Source organism: Syzygium oleosum, unplaced genomic scaffold, assembly GCF_021117445.2.
Source record: "Syzygium oleosum isolate NSW1041296 unplaced genomic scaffold, Sole_v2.1 Sole_v2.08, whole genome shotgun sequence".
Lineage (NCBI taxonomy): Eukaryota > Viridiplantae > Streptophyta > Magnoliopsida > Myrtales > Myrtaceae > Syzygium > Syzygium oleosum.
Window position 1 is genome coordinate 9411283 of NW_026607492.1, and position 19282 is coordinate 9430564.

The 19282-nt window shown below is 39.4% G+C and overlaps 1 protein-coding gene and 1 pseudogene across 2 annotated transcripts; both read left to right on the plus strand.

Moving 5' to 3' along the window:
* The first annotated feature begins 3351 nt into the window (after positions 1 to 3351).
* On the plus strand, positions 3352 to 7797 carry LOC115685901 (phosphoglycerate mutase-like protein 4; annotated as a pseudogene).
* A 4276-nt stretch (positions 7798 to 12073) lies between these two features.
* On the plus strand, positions 12074 to 16183 carry LOC130134391 (phosphoglycerate mutase-like protein 4). 2 transcript variants are annotated; one of them, XM_030611037.2, is made up of 7 exons: positions 12074 to 12552; positions 12609 to 12729; positions 13443 to 13493; positions 13591 to 13701; positions 14176 to 14307; positions 14812 to 14887; positions 15741 to 16183. In XM_030611037.2, the coding sequence occupies exons 1-7, from the start codon at positions 12491 to 12493 to the stop codon at positions 15938 to 15940; spliced, it is 753 nt and encodes a 250-aa protein (XP_030466897.1). In that variant the 5' UTR covers positions 12074 to 12490; the 3' UTR covers positions 15941 to 16183. The 2 variants fall into 2 exon arrangements, with proteins under 2 accessions (XP_030466897.1, XP_056169803.1); XM_056313828.1 differs by having other exon boundaries at positions 12076 to 12552; positions 12660 to 12729.
* Positions 16184 to 19282: the final 3099 nt, after the last annotated feature.

Consider the following 19282-nt stretch of genomic DNA (forward strand, 5'->3'; position numbering starts at 1 on the left):
GGAGGACGAAGGTCGGTCGTGGCGAACGAAGCCGAAGTGATTGAATTTGAATTGATGGACGAGGGAGCTTTGAAGAAGAAGACCGTTCCTCTGTGAACGGAACGGATATCCCTTAAATCCGCCGGCCTCAATGTGCGACGCTAACCGATTCTGTTAGATCTACTTAAATTAAGGAGGATGAGAAGCTAAAGGGAGCAAAAATTGCCAGAGAAGCGGACAAGTATGCCATCCCCATGGAAAGCTTGACATCCATCTTCACTAATCCTTTTCATTTACTAGATTATATCTTTTATATTAATTGCAGCTAAAATAAAATATTTCGGGCTAATTATAAAAAAGCACTAATTTTACCTTGAGTGAAAATTCTGGCCCGAACTTTTTTTTTGTCTCGATAAAAAGCACAAACTTTTACTCGAGTCTCAAATCTGGCTCCTGTGACGTGAAATTTTCAAATTGTTCGAGTCAAATTTAGGATTTAAGTTAAAATTGATGATTTCTTGTGAGACAAAAAAAGAGTTCGAGTCAGAATTGTCATTCAAGATAAAGTTGGGGCTTTTTTTTTGGAATTAGGCCAAAATATTTCTTGCTACACTTCAATTTTTTTCTTATTGTTACAACTAAAATGATATCTAACGTGATTTTCACATAACAGGATACAAATTTAATTACTTAATTCAGTACAAAATAAGTCATCTACACATGGACAATTAACAGAAAAATCACTTCAATATGATCTAATTCTAATAACTCTAATTAAGGCCAAATTAAAAAAAAATGACAAACTTTATTAAGAAAAAAGATCAAGTAGAGTTTCTATTCACCCCTCAAATTTGTTAATTGTTATGTCTCGTCCGATTTAAAACTAATAGAAGTCCAAATCTAGAAAATATCAAATATACTTTAAGCTTTCCTGGTATCATTTTTCATGTTACTTAAGGCTATTTCTTGTAATAATTTTACACAACTTAAATGATCGATAAGTTTAGCATGAGCTATAGCTGTCCAAATTAATTCGAAAATAAAAATTTGTGATCATCTTGTGACTATCCACAAATGAAATAATGTATTTAAATTTTTTTAAGTATATTGGATTCGATTAACAAATGCCAGATTAGAGACTTGAATGGTGTTCAACTATGGCGGCCATGGATAGCGACAGGGGAAGACGAAGACCATATCGAACGAAAAAACAGAAAATTTTCGAGAACATATCGAACGACGGAAAACAGTTCAAAGTCCTTTTACTTTAACATAAAGATTCCAAAATGTTTTGCCAGAATCATTTCGTGTGATTGGCCTGGCAACGTGGAAGACGAAGACCTTCACATCATGAAGAAAAAGATGGCTTGTGCTTTCTCCATCATCGGTCGTTCATATAGACTTTCCTATGAAAGATCCGTCGGACAGTTTTTATCGTTTACTGTGGGAAGACCGAGACGAAGACCAATGCCTCCGAAACAACCCCACACAACTTCTTCTGCGCACTTTTAACTTACACCGTATTGTTAAAATATTTAAATAATAAATCACACATTATTGATCTGACAGTTTAAATTTTTAGAATGATTGGCAGTGATCCCATAAAATCTCACATGATATTAAAGCTGAAGGTTTCGAGGCTCCGATTGTCTCCTCAATTAAATATTTCTACCCTGAAAAAGCGGTCAAATTAGAAACCTTCCTGGAAAGAAATTTTTTTGACTCTCAAATTGAAGTTCAACGGCAGTGGAGGACATGATGCAAGGACTTAAAATTGGCCAAGGCAGTCACTCCCCGTAGATTTTTAAATTTACTCTTCAAACTTTTTTAAAATGGGTTCCATATGCCCTTTTCCATTAAGGGTTAATACCACAAAAAACCTAAACTGATACGTCTGTGATAAATTTACCCTAAACTAATATTTTGACCACTAAAAATCCCAAACTGATACACCTGTGACAAATTTACTCCTTGTTAGTTCTGTTAAATTTTAGTGTCAAATTGATTTGTTAAATAACACGTGGTAGTTGACGGATATTCCAATTTTGGGTTTTACCCTCCATTTGTCACAGTGTACCAATTTGTGATTTTTTTTTATTAATCCAATTTGACAGAAACTAACGGAGGGTAAATTTATCACAAATGTACTAGTTTGGAGATTTTGGTGGTCAAAAAATTAGTTTATGGTAAATTTGTCACTAATGTACCAGTTTGGAGTATTTGATAATCAGAAAATTAGTTTGGAGTAAATTGATCACGGATATACTAGTTTAGGGTTTTCATGGTATTTACACTTCCATTAATTGTGACTCCATAACACATGGCTCTTTTCGATGTGGATTGCTATGTAAGCTATGACTGGACCTTAACCATGCTCGGCACCTCATGTACTTCTATCTAAGTCAGCAATTTCTGGTTCTTTTCTTCTTTTTTAGGTCTTTTTTACTCTAGTTCATTTCTTCCTCAGCTGTTGCCGCCATCCATGACCACCATTGCAGCCATAGAGGAGTATCCAGATCATTTGGTAGACACGGGATTCGCGACCACTGCAGCATATGCAACTACATTCCATTCCAATAATCCATAAAACTTGGAAAAAAAATCAATTCATGTTCCACCATCAAATATAACAATAAGTCATTCATCTACATTGTTCACAATTAGATTTTTTGGGGGCTGGCTGGGTATATTAATTTTGGGGTGACTAGGTATATGACTTAAGTATATATATTTTTTATAGATGTACATTTTGACTCCTAATTTATTGAAAATGTTTAAAATTGACCCATGCATGTCGGGATGCTGGACTCGCATGTCGCTGGCGTGTCCAGAGCGCTAACCACGTGTCGAATGTCCGACACTTGTTGACCACATGTCGGTCGCATGTCAGAGGTTATCGGACGCCTGACCATGAGAGAGAAAGAGAGACAGGTCATATCCAAGTTGACAATTGCAGGGGCCACGGCAGCAAGTGGCGTTCAATTGAGGGAACGATCACGTCGGAACCTTCCGACCATGAAAAAAGAGATGCCTTGTGCTTTCTCCACCATTGGTTATTTTTAAACTTCTGTATGGGCTACCAGCCTACCACACCGCGTTGTTCTGCAACTTCTCGTGCACGCTACACCAAGAAGACCAAGACAAAGACCAGCGCCTTTTGCAACAAGCCCAAACCGCGTCGTTCTTCAACTTCTCCCACACGCTATTTAACTCGCACCAGCACCAGAAAAGAAGTCCAAAAAGAAACCTTCCTGAAAACAAGTTTTGTTTCTATTTCTCTCCCGAATCTGAAGTTCAACAGCAATGGAGGACGAAATGCACATAGTCAAATCGGCCAAGCCCGCTGCGTCTTGTTCAGACACTAGGTACCATCTCCTCTCTCTATCCCTCTCTCGTATTTCAAATTGAGATTCTGCTATGGATGCTGTTGAATTGAATGCTGACAGAGAAACGCGATCGGTTCCCATCAGCGTAGACTGTGCTGAGATCGTCGTGGTGCGACACGGGCAAACTGACTGGAATGTTGATTATAGAATTCAGGTACGGACAGTAGACAGACTGAAATCTTCAAGCCTTAAATTTGTATGAAGGGGGAAAAAAGCAAAAATTGCAGTCTAATAATTACCTGGGCCTTGGAGGAGACTCACAAGCTATTCATATGGGCTAGCCCGGCCATGCTATTAATATGCACGAAAATCAGGTAAAGTATCAAAAAAAGTCCCAAACCAATTGCATTGATACAAATTCAGTTCCAAATCTTTCAATTGAACTAATTTAATCCTAAACCTTTTCATATTGGTACCAATTAAGTCTATCCAGTCAATTTAGACTGGAAATCGCTGACGTGGATGCCAACCATCCTACATGCCGCCTATGTGACACGGCTGGCGTTGATATGAACATTTTTAATAGTATTTTAACAATGTTTTAAAAAAATTCCCTTTTTTTTTCCTCTCTTTTTTTTTCCTTCTCTTTCTTCTACAGCCGATTCGGCCACCGGCGGTGAGGGCTCGACCCTCACCAACTCTGGCGAGGGCCATGACGCCCTCACTAGCTTTGGCGAGGGCCGCCCTCACTAAGTCAGGCTTGGGCTCGACCCTCGAGGCCGCCAGGCTAGATCTAGCGAGGGCTTGATCCTCGTGGCTTGGGCAAGGGCGACCCTCGCCAGCCCTCATGGCCGATGGCCGAACCGGCCATAGGCCAAAGAAGAAAGAGAAGGAAAAAAAAAGAAGAAAATTTTTAAAAGGAAAAAACAAAGAAAAAGGGATTTTTTTTTTTAAATTATTAAAAATGTCTACGTCAACACCGGCTATGCCACGTCAACACCGATCATGCCACGTAGGACAGTAGGCATCGCCTGCAGGCCAAAGAAGAAAGAGAAGGAAAAAAAACGAAGAAAATTTTGAAAAGGAAAAAACAAAGAAAAAAGGAATTTTTTTAAAAAATTATTAAAAATTCAAAATATTATTAAAAATGTCCATGTTAACGCGGCCGTGCCACGTAGGACAGTCGGTGTCTATGTTAGCGATTTCCAATCTAAATTGGCCGGATGGATTGGATTTGTTTCAATGTGAAAAGGTTTATAATTAAATTGGTCTAACTGAAAATTTTATGACTGAATTGGTACTAATGCAATAGGTTAAGGACTTTTTTGATACTTTACCCCCACGAAAATCTACGGTGCTCAAGACGGCCGATTTGTAAGTTCAACCCATTGGAACAACTCGGGTGTTGACTAATCCTAGGAGCGCGTTGGACTATTTCTTCAGTTTGATATCATATATTTAATTCACTTCGAGAGTTCAAGTTGAGCCCGCTTTATCTTCTACCTTGCCCTGTTCTGATTTGAACTTGTTTATGTCTCTCTGCTTACCATGGCATTCTACAATTATAATTTCGTTGAACATGGCAAATACTTGTTTGGACTCGATCCTTATGAATCGAGATAATCACCACCCTTAATCTTGCGGGTTACACATGGATCCACAAGATTCATCGACTGTGATTGTACTTAATCCAGGGACCTCGGTCCAGGCAATTAGCTCTCTTTTTTAGCCAATTTTTATTGGGTATTCCTGGCTTACGTGTCTCAATTGCCCACTCCACATGATGTAATAATCCACGTGATGTAACGGCTCATCTGGAGTAGGTTAACGTGCTCCGGGAGGACTTAACCATTTCAATTTCGAGCAGGGTCATCTGGATGTGAAACAAAATGAAGTTGGGAGGCGGCAAACAAGCGCAGTAAGTGGACTTATCTCATGCACTCTATCCCTTTGGAGTTGGAATGATCTCATGGGTCTCGCTTGCTTCTTACTATATTTCTATCTTGAAACTAAAAGGTGGCCGATAGACTATCCAAAGAAGGTGAAATCTCTGCAATTTACTCGTCTGACCTAAAACGAGCTATCGAGTCAGCAGAAGTGATTGCGGTGCTTGTGGTTTGGTGGAGGTATGAATGTATCACCATATCTTCATCTAGCATTATGTTTGATGATATATCCATCGCGTAGACAGATATCCATGAATGCTGTTTGACAATTTAAACTCATAAAACCATATACCGAGTCACAATTTATGCAGCTTCAAGCATCTTTCCATACTTGTTTCAATCAATCAATCGTTTCCTTGATAAGAAAAATTCTTTCGTGATTTGAGCTGGATGAAACTTGCTACACTCGTTTAAAAACTTTCCTAGTGCCAAGTCTTCTTTCTAATGAATTCGTACAGCCATACTTTCCATAATAAGAGGGTAAAACTGTGTTTTCTGTCCGCATCCTCCGGTGTCGTGCTGTAAATATCATGGTATTATAACCTGCATGTGGAGCACTTAAGACATGCATATATTTCCCTGCATCCACTCAAATAAACATGTAAGTAACTAAGCATGCAATTTTGTCATCATCAAAATCATCGAGAAAGAGATTCGACTACTCCTAGGAATAGGCGACACGCTACTTAATAAAGTCACACACCTTAGAATGCTTTCGAAAGAGCTAACTTTAATCCTTGGCAAAGATAGAATTGGCTGAACACTTCTACGATATTTACTGAATCTTTTCTTGAATCAAGATTAGGTTATCAAAGATCCAGATCTACGGGAACAAAATCCCGGAAAGCTTCAAGGCCTTAATGAAAGTGAGGCAGTTAACTTTTATCCACAGATTTATGAGGCCTTTCGATCCAGAAGGTGGGATCAAGAAATCCCGGTATGAGCTCGTCCAAAAATTAAACGGCTAATTGCTCATTGATTCTCACTTATGCCTCCCTAAACTTTAGTGCATACCTATCTTCCCATGTGATTCTTTTACATAAAGAGTTCCAGAATATCCTGTCATGTCTTGCAGAAGCGAGTTGAACTGGTTATTTTTCAGTGGCTAAATAACACTTGCAAGTGAAATGCAAGCATAAAAAATTTAATATCGATTTGTGACTTTCGTATTGTTCAGAAGATGGTAGCTAGGGTTTCATCCATTTCTGTTACTTTCACTATGCCGGTCATATGAGTGAGAATTTTAGTCCCTCTCTTTGAGCTCATTTAAGGGAGTCAAACTCAGTAACCCCATTTCTAAAGAACATATTCATGTGTTAGAAAAGGCTGTTAGATTCTTGGAGAGCATGGACTTATATTTGGTTCTTCAAAGGAGAATTGTATGATCAGGGGTTCGCATTGATTGGTTCTACACGCAGGGTGGTGAAAGTAAGGATCAGGTTTACCAGCGATGCACAAATTGCTTGCAAAACATTGCCTTGAAGCACAAAGGTAAACCAGCGCTATCATGAAATATTGCCATTAATCCATGTCTAGCCATTTGCAAATTTCGCTCTACACAATAACTTGTGATAGCTTTACTAATTGTTAGACTATTTAACTGTTACACCACGCATTGATTAAAATAGCTTAAAATTTTTGAGAGACATGTAGTGGTCCCATAGAATTTACACTAATGTTAGCTCTCATAACCTTTGATTTCTAGATCTGTCCCTACAGGCCACAGGTTGTGGCCTGATAATATTTTGTGAAGTCATGGATACATAAGATCAATTTGTCTATGTTGCTCATTTGCCAAAACTTCAAAGTTAGCCACCAAATTTAAGCACACAAAGGGTAAATATCCGTGCGTCTATAATTGTCTAAAGATGCCTATGTTAATATATATGAACGTGCATGTACATTGAACTCTCAAGGTTATATCTGGATGCATGCACGCATGCATGTGTGTGTGTGTGTGTGAGAAGAGAGAGAGCATCTTTGATGGCTTGGAGCAAAAATTGTTGCTCCAATGCTTTATAAATTTGTAGACCAGACAAGTGACCATCGACAGACACTTCATTCTAATTCCTTGATAATTATACCTAGATAGAGTTTAGTTTGCTTGGAAACATCGGCAATCGGAAATGAACCTTCCCTTCACCGTGCAGGGGAGCGAGTAGTAGTGGTCACTCATGGAACCGTGCTCAGGTCTATATACCGGCGAGCTCTCCCAAAAGGAGGTCCCGCACCGAAGGTACAGAACGCTTCAGTCAGCATTTTGCACTTGTTTGATGGGGACGACTGGGTCATAAAGTCCTGGGGCGATCATAGCCATCTCAGCCAAACCGAAGAGAAGCTCTAGTACCATTTTGAGACATATGGTGAAATCCAAAATAGTGGTAGGCAAATATGGATACTTTGCTTGAGTTGTTAGATGTATGCCCTAAAGTTATCATGTAATAATTACATGTTAGGGATTTAAGTTGTATTTTCAATTTTATTATTTATTTAATGACAAGGACGTATTCATTCATTTGTCTAATTATTTAAATATATGAATGATTCCGTAAGATCAGTTGTGACTGGATTTATTCTTGAGATGTTAAGAATATGTGCGACAGGTTCACAGTTAGACTGAATCTTTAAATTGTTTCCGATCGATGGATCATTGAGTAGATATTAATGATCCTGTTGAGACTGGTGTGTTCTTAGCTTCACCATCAAGTATTGGATAATTAAGGGAATGACGAATCACGAGTCATTAGATATTGCGATGCCCGAGTTAGAACACAGGTGCTTGTATTAGACAAGTTCACTGAACATGACATGCATAGAACAATTAGCAACATGGAAGCTTTTAACGTGGTCAATGACTAATCGTTCATGCTCTGGTCTTGTGTAAATAATCCTTAGACTTGAGGCATAGTATTGACTTATATGTTGGATGGTTATGGTTCACAGGTGCGCATATTGCCGATTCGTTGATCCGTTTATGTACTTGATGGCCATAGTTCGTTCACATACGAAGTTACACGTGTGCGCAAAATGGAATCTGTCCACTTGTTATACGCAAGGTACAATAATGATGTCCAACATTGACCTTGCATTGAAATCCTCGGCCGGGGCTGTAACCGAGAATGAACTGTTCATGTCTCATATAAAATGCATGTCAATTAGGTTTGTGCATATGATCGAATTGGTCGCTTAACAGATATTTCATGGTCTTTGTTTGATCGGGATATAGTAAAACAGAGGGATTGAATTACACTGTAACCAAAGCTAACAGGTTCATTATGTTCTTAAAGCATTCACACTGTTTGGGTAGCCATGACATATTGCTAGATGTCAATCATAGCTTGTAGGACCTAGAGGTTGATCGGGACAATTAATTTTCTTGGGAGTACTAATGTATTAGTGCAATTCCTATTACCTACTCAGTGATAAATCTAGGGATGTCACACACCATAATCAATTTAGGATGACGTTGTACGGAAGAGACGATATTGCAAATATATTTGCAATCAAATTGAGTCGGACTGAAATTAAATTAAATGTGATTTTATTTTATTTTATTTTTAGCCATGAGTGTACGTGCATATGATGCATGCGCAAACCTAAAGTGGACACATGTTAATGTGCCAAATGATCTTGCACTCTCAGTTTTATAGAATTAAATTAATTAAAAGTGCATGATGACCTTATGCAGCACACGATCAGCAATGGTGATGATCGTGTGTGTTTTAATTATAATAAATTAATATTAATTAATGGTGCATGCACACGGTCAGCAATCACCCACGGTTAGCAACCGTTGCTGGTTGTGGGTGATTGCTGACCGTGGGAATCACCCACAACTAGCAACGGTTGATGGTCGTGTGCTAAATGCACATGCGATCAGTAACTGTTGCTGATCGCACAAATAAGTGGGATGAGCAACAGTTGCTGAAGAGTGAGCAGATAGAGTGCAAGTGAGAAGTGCAATATGTGTGCTACGTTTTCTCTCTTCCGGTTCCATGATTGAAATATCGAGAGTGCGGAGAATTGTTGCCACGAGATTGCTAGCACAATTGTAGTGGTGATTACCCGCAAGTTCTTTATTTCGTTTGTCGTGCAATTGGTGGTGTGTCTGAACTAGAGGTCCGACGGTTGTGAGGCTCGAACCATAGAACATCCGAACTAAAATCGTTTTGGGCACTCTACGAGAGGTAATCCGTTTAACCCCCTATGGTCTTCCGATTTTTTATTGAAACGCACGAACAACGCCTTTGGAGATACATGTATGGTTATATCTTTTCGCTACATTTATATTTAAATTAACTATCCATGTTCCATAGAAAACCAACATAGTTCTGTGTCCATTTCAATCCCGCGGAAGAGTCATGTCATCACTTAGCCAAAGCGTGCGAGAGACCCACTCGTTAGACATTGCTTGACAATCGACGGAATCAAGCGTGTCAAATTACTTGGGCGGTAAAATTTTCCGTATTCTTATAGGATATGACACCATATCTTCGGTGTAATACATTTAAGTGCTGATAACTCTATTACATCTAGTAAGTATCTTCAGTAATTTTCAGTGTTTACTTTTGCCAAGCAAGCATTGACTGTTTTCATAAACAGGACTGGCATCACTTGACATACATCAAGTGCGTCGGCTGAAAGATACCGCTAAGAACCGCCATTGGCCGACCACTCGGGAGCATAACAGTAAAAGCAAGCTCAAGGGACTTAAGATCTATGTTGAGTTAATACCACCCTAAACTACGTTTTTAACCACCAAAAATTTCAAACCGGTACAGCTATGATAAATTTATCCCAAACTAATTATTTGACCACTAAAAACCTCAAATCGGTACACCTGTGACAAATATACCTCCCATTAAATTGGATTAATACCACCCAAAATCACAAATTGCTAAACATGTAACAAACAGAGTGTCATCCAACTTAACAATTTGACGGTAAAATTTAATGAAAACTAACGGATGATAAATTTGCCACATGTGTATCAGTTTAAGGTTTTTGGTGATCAAAAAATTAGTTTGAGGTAAATTTGTCACAAGCCAGTTTGAGGTTTTTGGTGGTATTAACCCTTGAAATAAGATGCTCACCGACGTCATGAAATTTACGAAAACAACCCTTCAAACATTTTCAAGAGAGTACTCTTTGTAGGGTATGCACTTCGTTTCTTAGTAATTTGATTCCTCCCGATCTTGTCTTGCGAACGAATTTATTGTAGTATTCGATGCAAATTTGTTCAATTCTATGAAAATAGATCGGCAACCACTAGGTAAATTTGGGAGATGTGCCATGATTTCAATGAAATGAATCGACTAATTAATTTGGAAAATCCCATTCAATACATCATCGAAATGTCCTAGTGAGAGTAGAGCCAGCTATCATTTGATCTTAGATGGCTGTTATTGAAGCTATTTTTTTTGTCATTACAGGATACGACATACTCATTAGGCGAGAGAAAATGTGTTTTCTACTTGGGTTGTCAACGATTCGGGTTTTCTGAAACCCGAGCTAAACCGAATCATTAGGAATGTGCATTTGCTTCGACCCAAACCGAAAACCCGGTTCGGTTTGGGTTTTGTTTTTTTTTTTTTTTGTGGCGGACCTTTGTCCTCTATGGCCCACAAGATATTGGAAAAAAGAAATAGATTTTGCCTTTATCCTTTCCGATTGACAAAACCGTTATATTTGATTTTCTGTTTTTCAAAAAACACCAAACAGCAAATCACAAAACTCCTCCACCCGACGACCCGCCACCGCCAATAGATCTCGCCCCGTCACCTCCAGCAATTGTCTCACCATTGAGCTCCGCCACGGCACTCATGCCGCCGCCTACGGAGCCCCCTCTCTATCAGCCACTTACAGCACACGAAAACTCAACGCCACACAGCACCACCCCTCGGGCGCCCAATGCATAGGACCTAAGCGTGTCGTTGTTAATAGAGTCATCTCCTTCGATCTGGTCGAGACACCTCTAGATCTGGAGACTTGATGGGCCATGGATGTGTCGGGCCTTCAGATCTGGTGGAGACGCCTTCAGATCTAAATGCTCGATGGGCCATGGAGGCTTCTGTTCTTGAGTTCAAGATAGCGAAATCCTTGTCGCTATCTTGCTTCCTCCTCTAAATGATGCTTCGGGCATGGTTGCTACAGGTCATACCTTCTCTCTATCTCGTAATAAACGAAACTTGGTTCCGTTCAGTTCTACTTCTCAATCTCATAATAAAAAAAATTAAATTTGTTTCGGGTTCAATTTGGACGAATCGAACCGAACTAGCCAAAGAAAAAGCTTTTTTTCCCATAATCGGAACTGAATAAAACCCAAACCAAAAGGGCTCGAAATTTTCGGGTTGGTTTGGATTTCGGTTTGGTGACACCCCTACTTTCTGAATTAGGAGTACTGATTCAAGAGGTTCTCAAACTATTTTTTGTTGTTGTTCATTAATTTTACTTTTAATTTAGTTCTCAAACTTTTTATAATGGGTTGGATGGGGCCTTCCATTAACTCTAACCCCTTATCACATGAACCATCTCGACGCGGATTGCTAGTAAGCAGTGACTGGATAGAAAGCAACATGGCCGATACGTGGTGTCATTCTACCCAAGTCGGCAAAAACTTTCTCATTCTTTTTTCTTTTTTAGCCATTTCTACTTCTCCATCATTCTTCCTTAGCCGCTGCCCCAATCCATGACCACCCTTACCCTAGTCGCGCGTTACTGAGATCATTTCGTCGAAACGTTTCGTGGTGTTCAACTATGGCGCCAATGGATAGCGACAGTAGCAGGGAGCTTTGGTTCTATTTGAGAGAGAGAGGAGTGTGATGTGGACCAAAGAGAAAGAAAGAGGTGACAACAGCTTGTCCAAGTTAACAACATCATCATCTTCACCATTAGATTTCTTAATGCAAGGATCACGTCGAGGCAAAGTCGAACGGTTTAGATCAAGGACCATATGGGACGATGGAAAAAAGTTCAAAGAGCCTATGCCTGATGTGATCGGGGAAGACGAAGACCTTCACATCATTAAGAAAAATATGACTTGTGCTTTTTGTCCATCATCGGTCATTTATAACTTTTCTATGACATATCAATTCGTCGTTTTTTAGCGTTTTTCTCTGGGAAGACGACCAAAGCGTCAAGAACAAGCCCACGCGGCTTTGTTCAACTCCTCATCCACACTGTCAAGAAGTTTTTCTCTCTCTCTCTCTCTCTCTCTCCCGAAACTTGAGTTCAACAGCAATGGAGGACACCATGCACACAGTCAAATCGGCCGAGCCAGCCACGTCTTGTTCAGACTCTAGGTACGACCGGTCCCCTCTCTCTCTCTTTCTCTCATTTCAACTTGCGATTCTGTCAGGGATGCTGTTGAATTGAATCATGACAGAGACGGTCAATCGGTTCCCAACAGCGTAGACCGTGCTGAGATCGTCGTCGTGCGACACGGACAAACAGAGTGCAATGTGGAGAAAATCATTCGGGTACAAACCGAAGACAGACTCGATCGTCATGGACAATAGTTTTGCGTATTATCTTTTTCCTTTTTTGGTGCCTTCAATTCGTCAAGAGGGGATGAAAGAACCTCCATGTGCTAGAGCTTCGCACGGAATTCTACCGTGCGCAAGACGGCCTATTAGAAGTTCAACCCATCAGAGTCCAATAGTCCCCCCTTTTTTTCCCCACGTTTGCTACTAACTAACGGTAAAGGGCCGAAGGAACTAATGCGGGTGTTGACTGATCTAAGACTGAGTTGGGTTCAAATTAGTTCAGTTTGCTGTCATATTATTTTCACTTTGACAATTCGAGTTGAGTCCATTAACGTGTCATCTCCCACCTTGCCCTTTTCGGTTTTTGATCTTATTTATGCACATGTTTCTGCTTTCCGCCGTACTCTAAAATTATAATTAAGTTGAACAGGGAAAATACTTGTTTGGGCTCGTTATTTCATAGATGGAGGTAATCAAAATCGATGATCTTGTGGGTCACACATGGATCCACAAGATTCAACTATTGAGATTGCGCTTAATCCATGGATCTTGGGCGAGAGCTCTCTTATGAGCGAGCTTTTTTTGGGTACTCCCGGCTTATATGGTCGTGAGCTCACTCCATATGGGCCATTAGATCACGTGAATCTCACATGATGGCGTGGGCTACCGTAGGTCGAGAGTATATTATAATTTTCCCGTTTGAGTAGGGCCATCTGGATGTGGAATTAAATGAGGTGGGGAGGTTGCAAGCACATGCAGTAAGTAAACTTATCTCATGCTCTGTATTCCTTTGGAGTTGGAATGATCTAATGGGTCTCGCTTGCTTCTTACTTTTATATTTCTTGAAACTAAAAGGTAGCCGATAGACTGTCCAAAGAAGGTGAAATCTCTGCAATTTACTCGTCTGACCTAAAACGAGCTACCGAGACAGCAGAACTCATTGCAATTGCTTGTGGTGGGGTGGAGGTATGAATGTATCAGAATATGTTTTTATCTAGAATTATGTGTAGTAACAATTAGCCACCACATAGATTAATATCCATCAATGATATACAACAGTTTAAACTAATAAATAAGATACTGAGCCACAGTTTATGCAGCTTCAAACAATTTCATAAACTGGGTCTTGTCTCTGCATCCTTCGGTTGTGATGTAAATGCATTCCAGCACTGTAACCAGCATCTAGAGCACTTTAGCCATACGTATATCTGCTTGCATCCACTCAAATAAACATGCGATTAACCAAGCATGCAGTTTTGTCATCATCAAAATCATTGAGAAAGAGATCCAACTGTTACCACCTAGGAATAGGCGACACACTACTTAACAAAGTGATGCAAATCAGAATGCTTTCAAAAGAGATCTTTAATCCTTTGTTAAGATAGAAGTGGCTGTACGCTTCTATGAAAGTTACTGAATCTTTTCTTGAACTAACATCAGGTAACCAAAGATCCAGCTCTACGGGATCGAAATGCAGGAATTCTTCAATGCCTTAAGAGAAGTGACGCAGCTAACGTCTATCCCCAGGCTTACGAGGCCTATCGATCCCACAGGAGGGATCAAGAAATCCCGGTATGAGCTCGATCAAAAATTAAATGGCTAATTGCTCATAGGATTCTCATTTACCTCCCTATACTTTAACATGTAACCATCTTCTCATGCGACTTTTTTCCAAATAAAAGTTCCAGAATATGCTATCATGCCAATGCAGAAGCGAGTTGAACTGATTATTCTTTAGTCTCTAAATGACACTTGTTGAACTGATTATTCTTTAGTCTCTAAATGACACTGGCAAGTGACATGCATAGATAAAATTTAAGTATCAATTTGTGACTTTCAAATTGTTAGCTAGGGTCTCATCCTTTCATGGTCCTTTCACTATGCTGGACAAAAGGCATTTTAGTCCCCCTCTTTTGAGCTCATTGAGGGAGTCAAACTCACCTTAACCCTATTTCTAAAGAACGTATTCGTGCGATAGAAAAGGATATTAGATTCTCGGAGAACATGAACTTCAATTTGGTTCGTCAAAAGAGGACTGTCTCATCAGGGTTTCGTGCTCACTGGTTCTATGTGCAGGGTGGTGGTGAAAACAAGTATCAGCTTTACCAGCGGTGCACGACTTGCTTGCGGAACATTGGCTTGAAGCACAAAGGTAAAGCAATGCTATCATGAAATATCGTCATTAATCCATGACGATGCCATTTGAGAATTTCGATCTGCACAATAAGATTAGAGCCGGGTACCTTGCAGGGTAGTAGAGCTTAAAACTCATTTACAAACCACTTTGAGCTTACCCGTAAATGAAATTTAACTAGAGAATTGCACGACATCAATGACTTTGCAAAAACTTTATTAAGATTATGCTTTACCTGGGATAGACTTGTGGTAACTTTGCTAATTGTTAAGAATATTCAATGATTACACCGTATCGTAGTTAAACAACTTATTTTTTTGAACAGCTGGCGGTCGTCCTAGTAAAATCTACACTAATGTTGGCTCTCCTAGCCTCTGATTTCTAAATTTGTCCCTGCATGGTGTAGCCTGATAATATCTTATGAAGTCATGGATACATAAGATTAATGTGTCTATGTTGCTTATTTTCCGAAACATAGACTTAGCCACCAAATTTAAGCACACAAAGGGTAAATATCGATGCGTCTATAATTGCCTAAAGAGGCCTACTTGTATGGCTGCGTCTATACTACTGCAATATATATATATATATATAGATGATGCGTGTATACTAAACTTTGAAGGTTAAGCATGTATGCATGAATGCATGTGTGTGTGGAGAGAGAGAGAGAGAGAGAGAGAGAGAGAGAGAGAGAGAGAACATCTTGGATGGATTGGGGCCAAAATTGCTGCTCCAAAGCATTATAAATCTGTAGAGTAGAGAAGTGACTATAAACCCACACTTCACTTCTAATACCTTGAGGAGGAATATACAGTTTTAATTAGCTTGAAAACATCGGCAATCTAAAATAAACCCTCCCTTCATCTTGCAGGGGAGCGAGTAGTAGTGGTCACTCATGGTAGCTTTCTCGCATGTCTCTACCGACAGGCTCACCCTAATGAAGGTCGTCCAGGAGCGAAGATCCAAAATGCTTCCGTCAGCGTTTTTCACTTGTTTGGTGAGGACGACTGGGTCATAAAGTCCTGGGTCGATATTAGCCATCTCAACCATACAGAAGAGAAGCTCTACTAGCATTTGAGATATCTGGGGAGACCTACACCAGAAGGGTCATATCGTCACTCAGCCAAATTGTGCAAGAGACCCACTCATTAGACATTGCTTGATTATTGACATAATCAAGCATGTCCAGTTACTTGGGCAAATAAACTTTTCAATGTTCTTATAAGATTTGACACCATATGATACGTTTGAATGCTGATATTTACATTATATTTGATAAGTATCTTCAGTAATTTTCAATGTACACTTTTGCGATTGGTTGCGGCTCTATTGGTTAATGTTCTCAGCAAGCATTGATCGTGTTGATTCCCAAGATTGACATCGCTTGATATACATCGGGTGCTTCGGCTGAATGTCACTGCTCGAACCACCACCAGCTGATCACCTGAGAGCATAACAGTAAAAGCAAGCTCAAAAGAGTACAAGATCCTCATGTCCAAATTAAGAGTTCTTGTCTCCTCGGAAAGTCACTAAAATCCGAAAGCGGCCATCAACTTTCTTGCAAATCACCTCTTCAAAGAGTTCGATCTCGCCAACCTTCATTCCCTGCCCATTCGACAAATGAAGATCTATTTCCTTCCCAATGTTCATTGTTTTTCCCCCCATCAATGAGGTTAGAAAATCAATTGCGGCTTCGAGATTTCTTAGTTACGAGCACAAGCATCCCCAGTTATTTTAGTTTAGTCTCATGGTTCTTCCTTATCTGCATAAGGCCTATCTTTCTACAAGTGCATTTCGTACGGACTTTTAGTTTTGGGCTTCATAACATACTAAAAGTTACAGTTTGCTACTTGGTCTAGAGTATTGAGCCCATTGAGGATGAGTTGCTACAAAATGGGTCTTCTTAGCCCCATTGATTTTTGGAATCCATTAGTACTCTGGAATTGCATAAAAAAGACCAAAATCAACATGGATATTATGTAATTAGCTATGATCCAAAACGGAAAATTCAGCTAAGAAATGTTAGGATTAGGCGCACAAACACAACAAAATAAAAAATAAAAGCGAGAAAGAAAATCGAAACACAAGATTTATCCTGGTTCACCCTTAAACTAAGGCTACATCTAGCAAATGATTGCATTATAATTAGCACATTCCACCTCTCTATTACAACCATCAATTACATGAGAAATAGATTATATATACTTAGTAGTTATTTATGGGTCCAAGCTCAAATTACCAAAAAAATACAAGCCCACACCCCCAACAAGCAATTCGACAAAAGAAAATTATGTAGTTGAAACAAAATAATTCTGCTTATGCTTTCTATATCGGCCATAGGGCAATATGAATGATTGTCATTGTGGGCAAGCTAAAATAGAATACCTTTGCGTATTAAGAACTAAATTGGCTAAAGGGTTGGGTCATAATTATTATGGAGAACCCGCATGGCCCAACGATCTTATATATTTTTCCAATAGTAATTTTAGGTACTATTGCATGTAATGTAGGCTTACTTAGCATTTATGTTAGTGTTCCTGATTTTGGATGTTTAATAGGAAATCGTACTAGCGACTAACGTGATATCACAAATCTAATTACCATCTTTGTTTCATTGACGGAAAATTCATTCTCGATATCTTCCAATTGCCTACATGTTGGATTAAAATGGACCATAGTCACGTAATTTCATAGAATGGTGGGGTGTGATGGAGAAACAAAGCACCTTAAAAACTCCAAACTTGTTAATGATCCAATGGCTCATTAAAGACCATCACGAATGGCCCATGTTTCTAGGGTTTTAGTTTCCCCATTCGCACGATGGACCATATGGTCAGTCCCCACGATTTAAAAGAAGGTTGAAAATCAATTCGACAGAGATGTCTTGTTTTTAATGAAGCAATTTTTCTTTTCTTTTCTTAGTGAATTTCGGCCCTATAATTATGGGATCATTTGACTTCTGCTTCAAGGATTCCTTTTAAGACATGCCAAATGTTGGTAGCTTTCTTTTCTTGTTTGTTTTTTGCCTCACAAAAGATAACACGGGGGAACAATAGACAGAAGAAATAATTTAAAACTGAAAAGGGACCAAAAGTCATGGTGGGGAAGTAAATTAATCCATTGATTTCAGCTAGTGGCCTTTCAAGACCTACAATAGTGGACTTTTCATAAGAATCCTTATTGGCTGCACTTACATATGTGGAGGATGAAGTTCAAGATGTTACTATACTTAAGGAGAAGGCGAGTTCGGCATATATAATCTAGTACATCCTTCCGATCGTGTAACGATAATTGCCCTTTACCTGTTCATAGACTCGATGGCATGTCATCAGGGGGTCGAGAGCTCACCAGTGTAACAGACACGCCCAATCGGCGAGTTTGCTTAATTCGATGTACCAAGAAATAGATTATCAAAGAGTAAATTAGGGGAATAATCTAGTCGCTCAAATGGAAAAAGCCTTTTGGTTCGAATGACAGCAATCGACGTGATTCCGGGAAGAAGATAGGAAGTTGGCCCGAGGGGATTTTTGGCGCCAGAGGCTGAACATGATGGACGACAGAGCTCATTATCACATTTGTCAGTGTCACCATCATTGTAATCCAAAGTCAAACCGGCAGGTTTTGTGTGGCAAAAAGTGCCATGATAATGTCAACGTAAGTTCACGTATTTGCATTGGAGATCCAGACAACTTGGGGCACGAGTGCTCGAACTCTTGTTGTTAGTCAAAAAAGCATTGTTTTGGTAAGTTACAAGTTGAGGGAAACATGGAAAATGTCATTGAATGAGGGAAAAGGGATCCTAACGGAAAAAGTAGTGAAAGGATTTTCATATTATAGTACTCGAATAGTTTTGTGTGAAGTTCGATTGACCACATTTGCTGTTTCTGATGAATAACATATGCATTTGATCGATTTCGTTTCCAAAGCTATCATTTGAAATGCGCATGACGATCATCAGATCATTTTTTGTAAACGATTATATATATATATATATATATATATATATATATATATATATTCCAAAGACACACTCCTCTGCTAGACGCGTGTGATTCCGATCACTCATACTCTCAACCAAGAGTGATGCTTTGTTCGAGCCATTTGACTCTGGCGATTACACATTGCCTTCAACGAACAGGGTGTGGTTACATGTAGGAGTGGGTAAATCTAGTCCCGAAACTGGTACTCTAAAAGTGAAATCAAATTTGGCATAGTATGCTTCAAATTGTAAAATCTTATGGTATGGACCAATACTAAGGTACCATCTGATATTTGAACGGTTACCACCCCAACTAGCAGCGAGATTAAGGGATAAAATATAAGACCTTTAATCAAGTAGATGTTGAAACCGGATCATTCACTTAGATTCATGTCAACTTTCCTTTTCTTTTGGATTTGGTGAAGTGTCGTGTC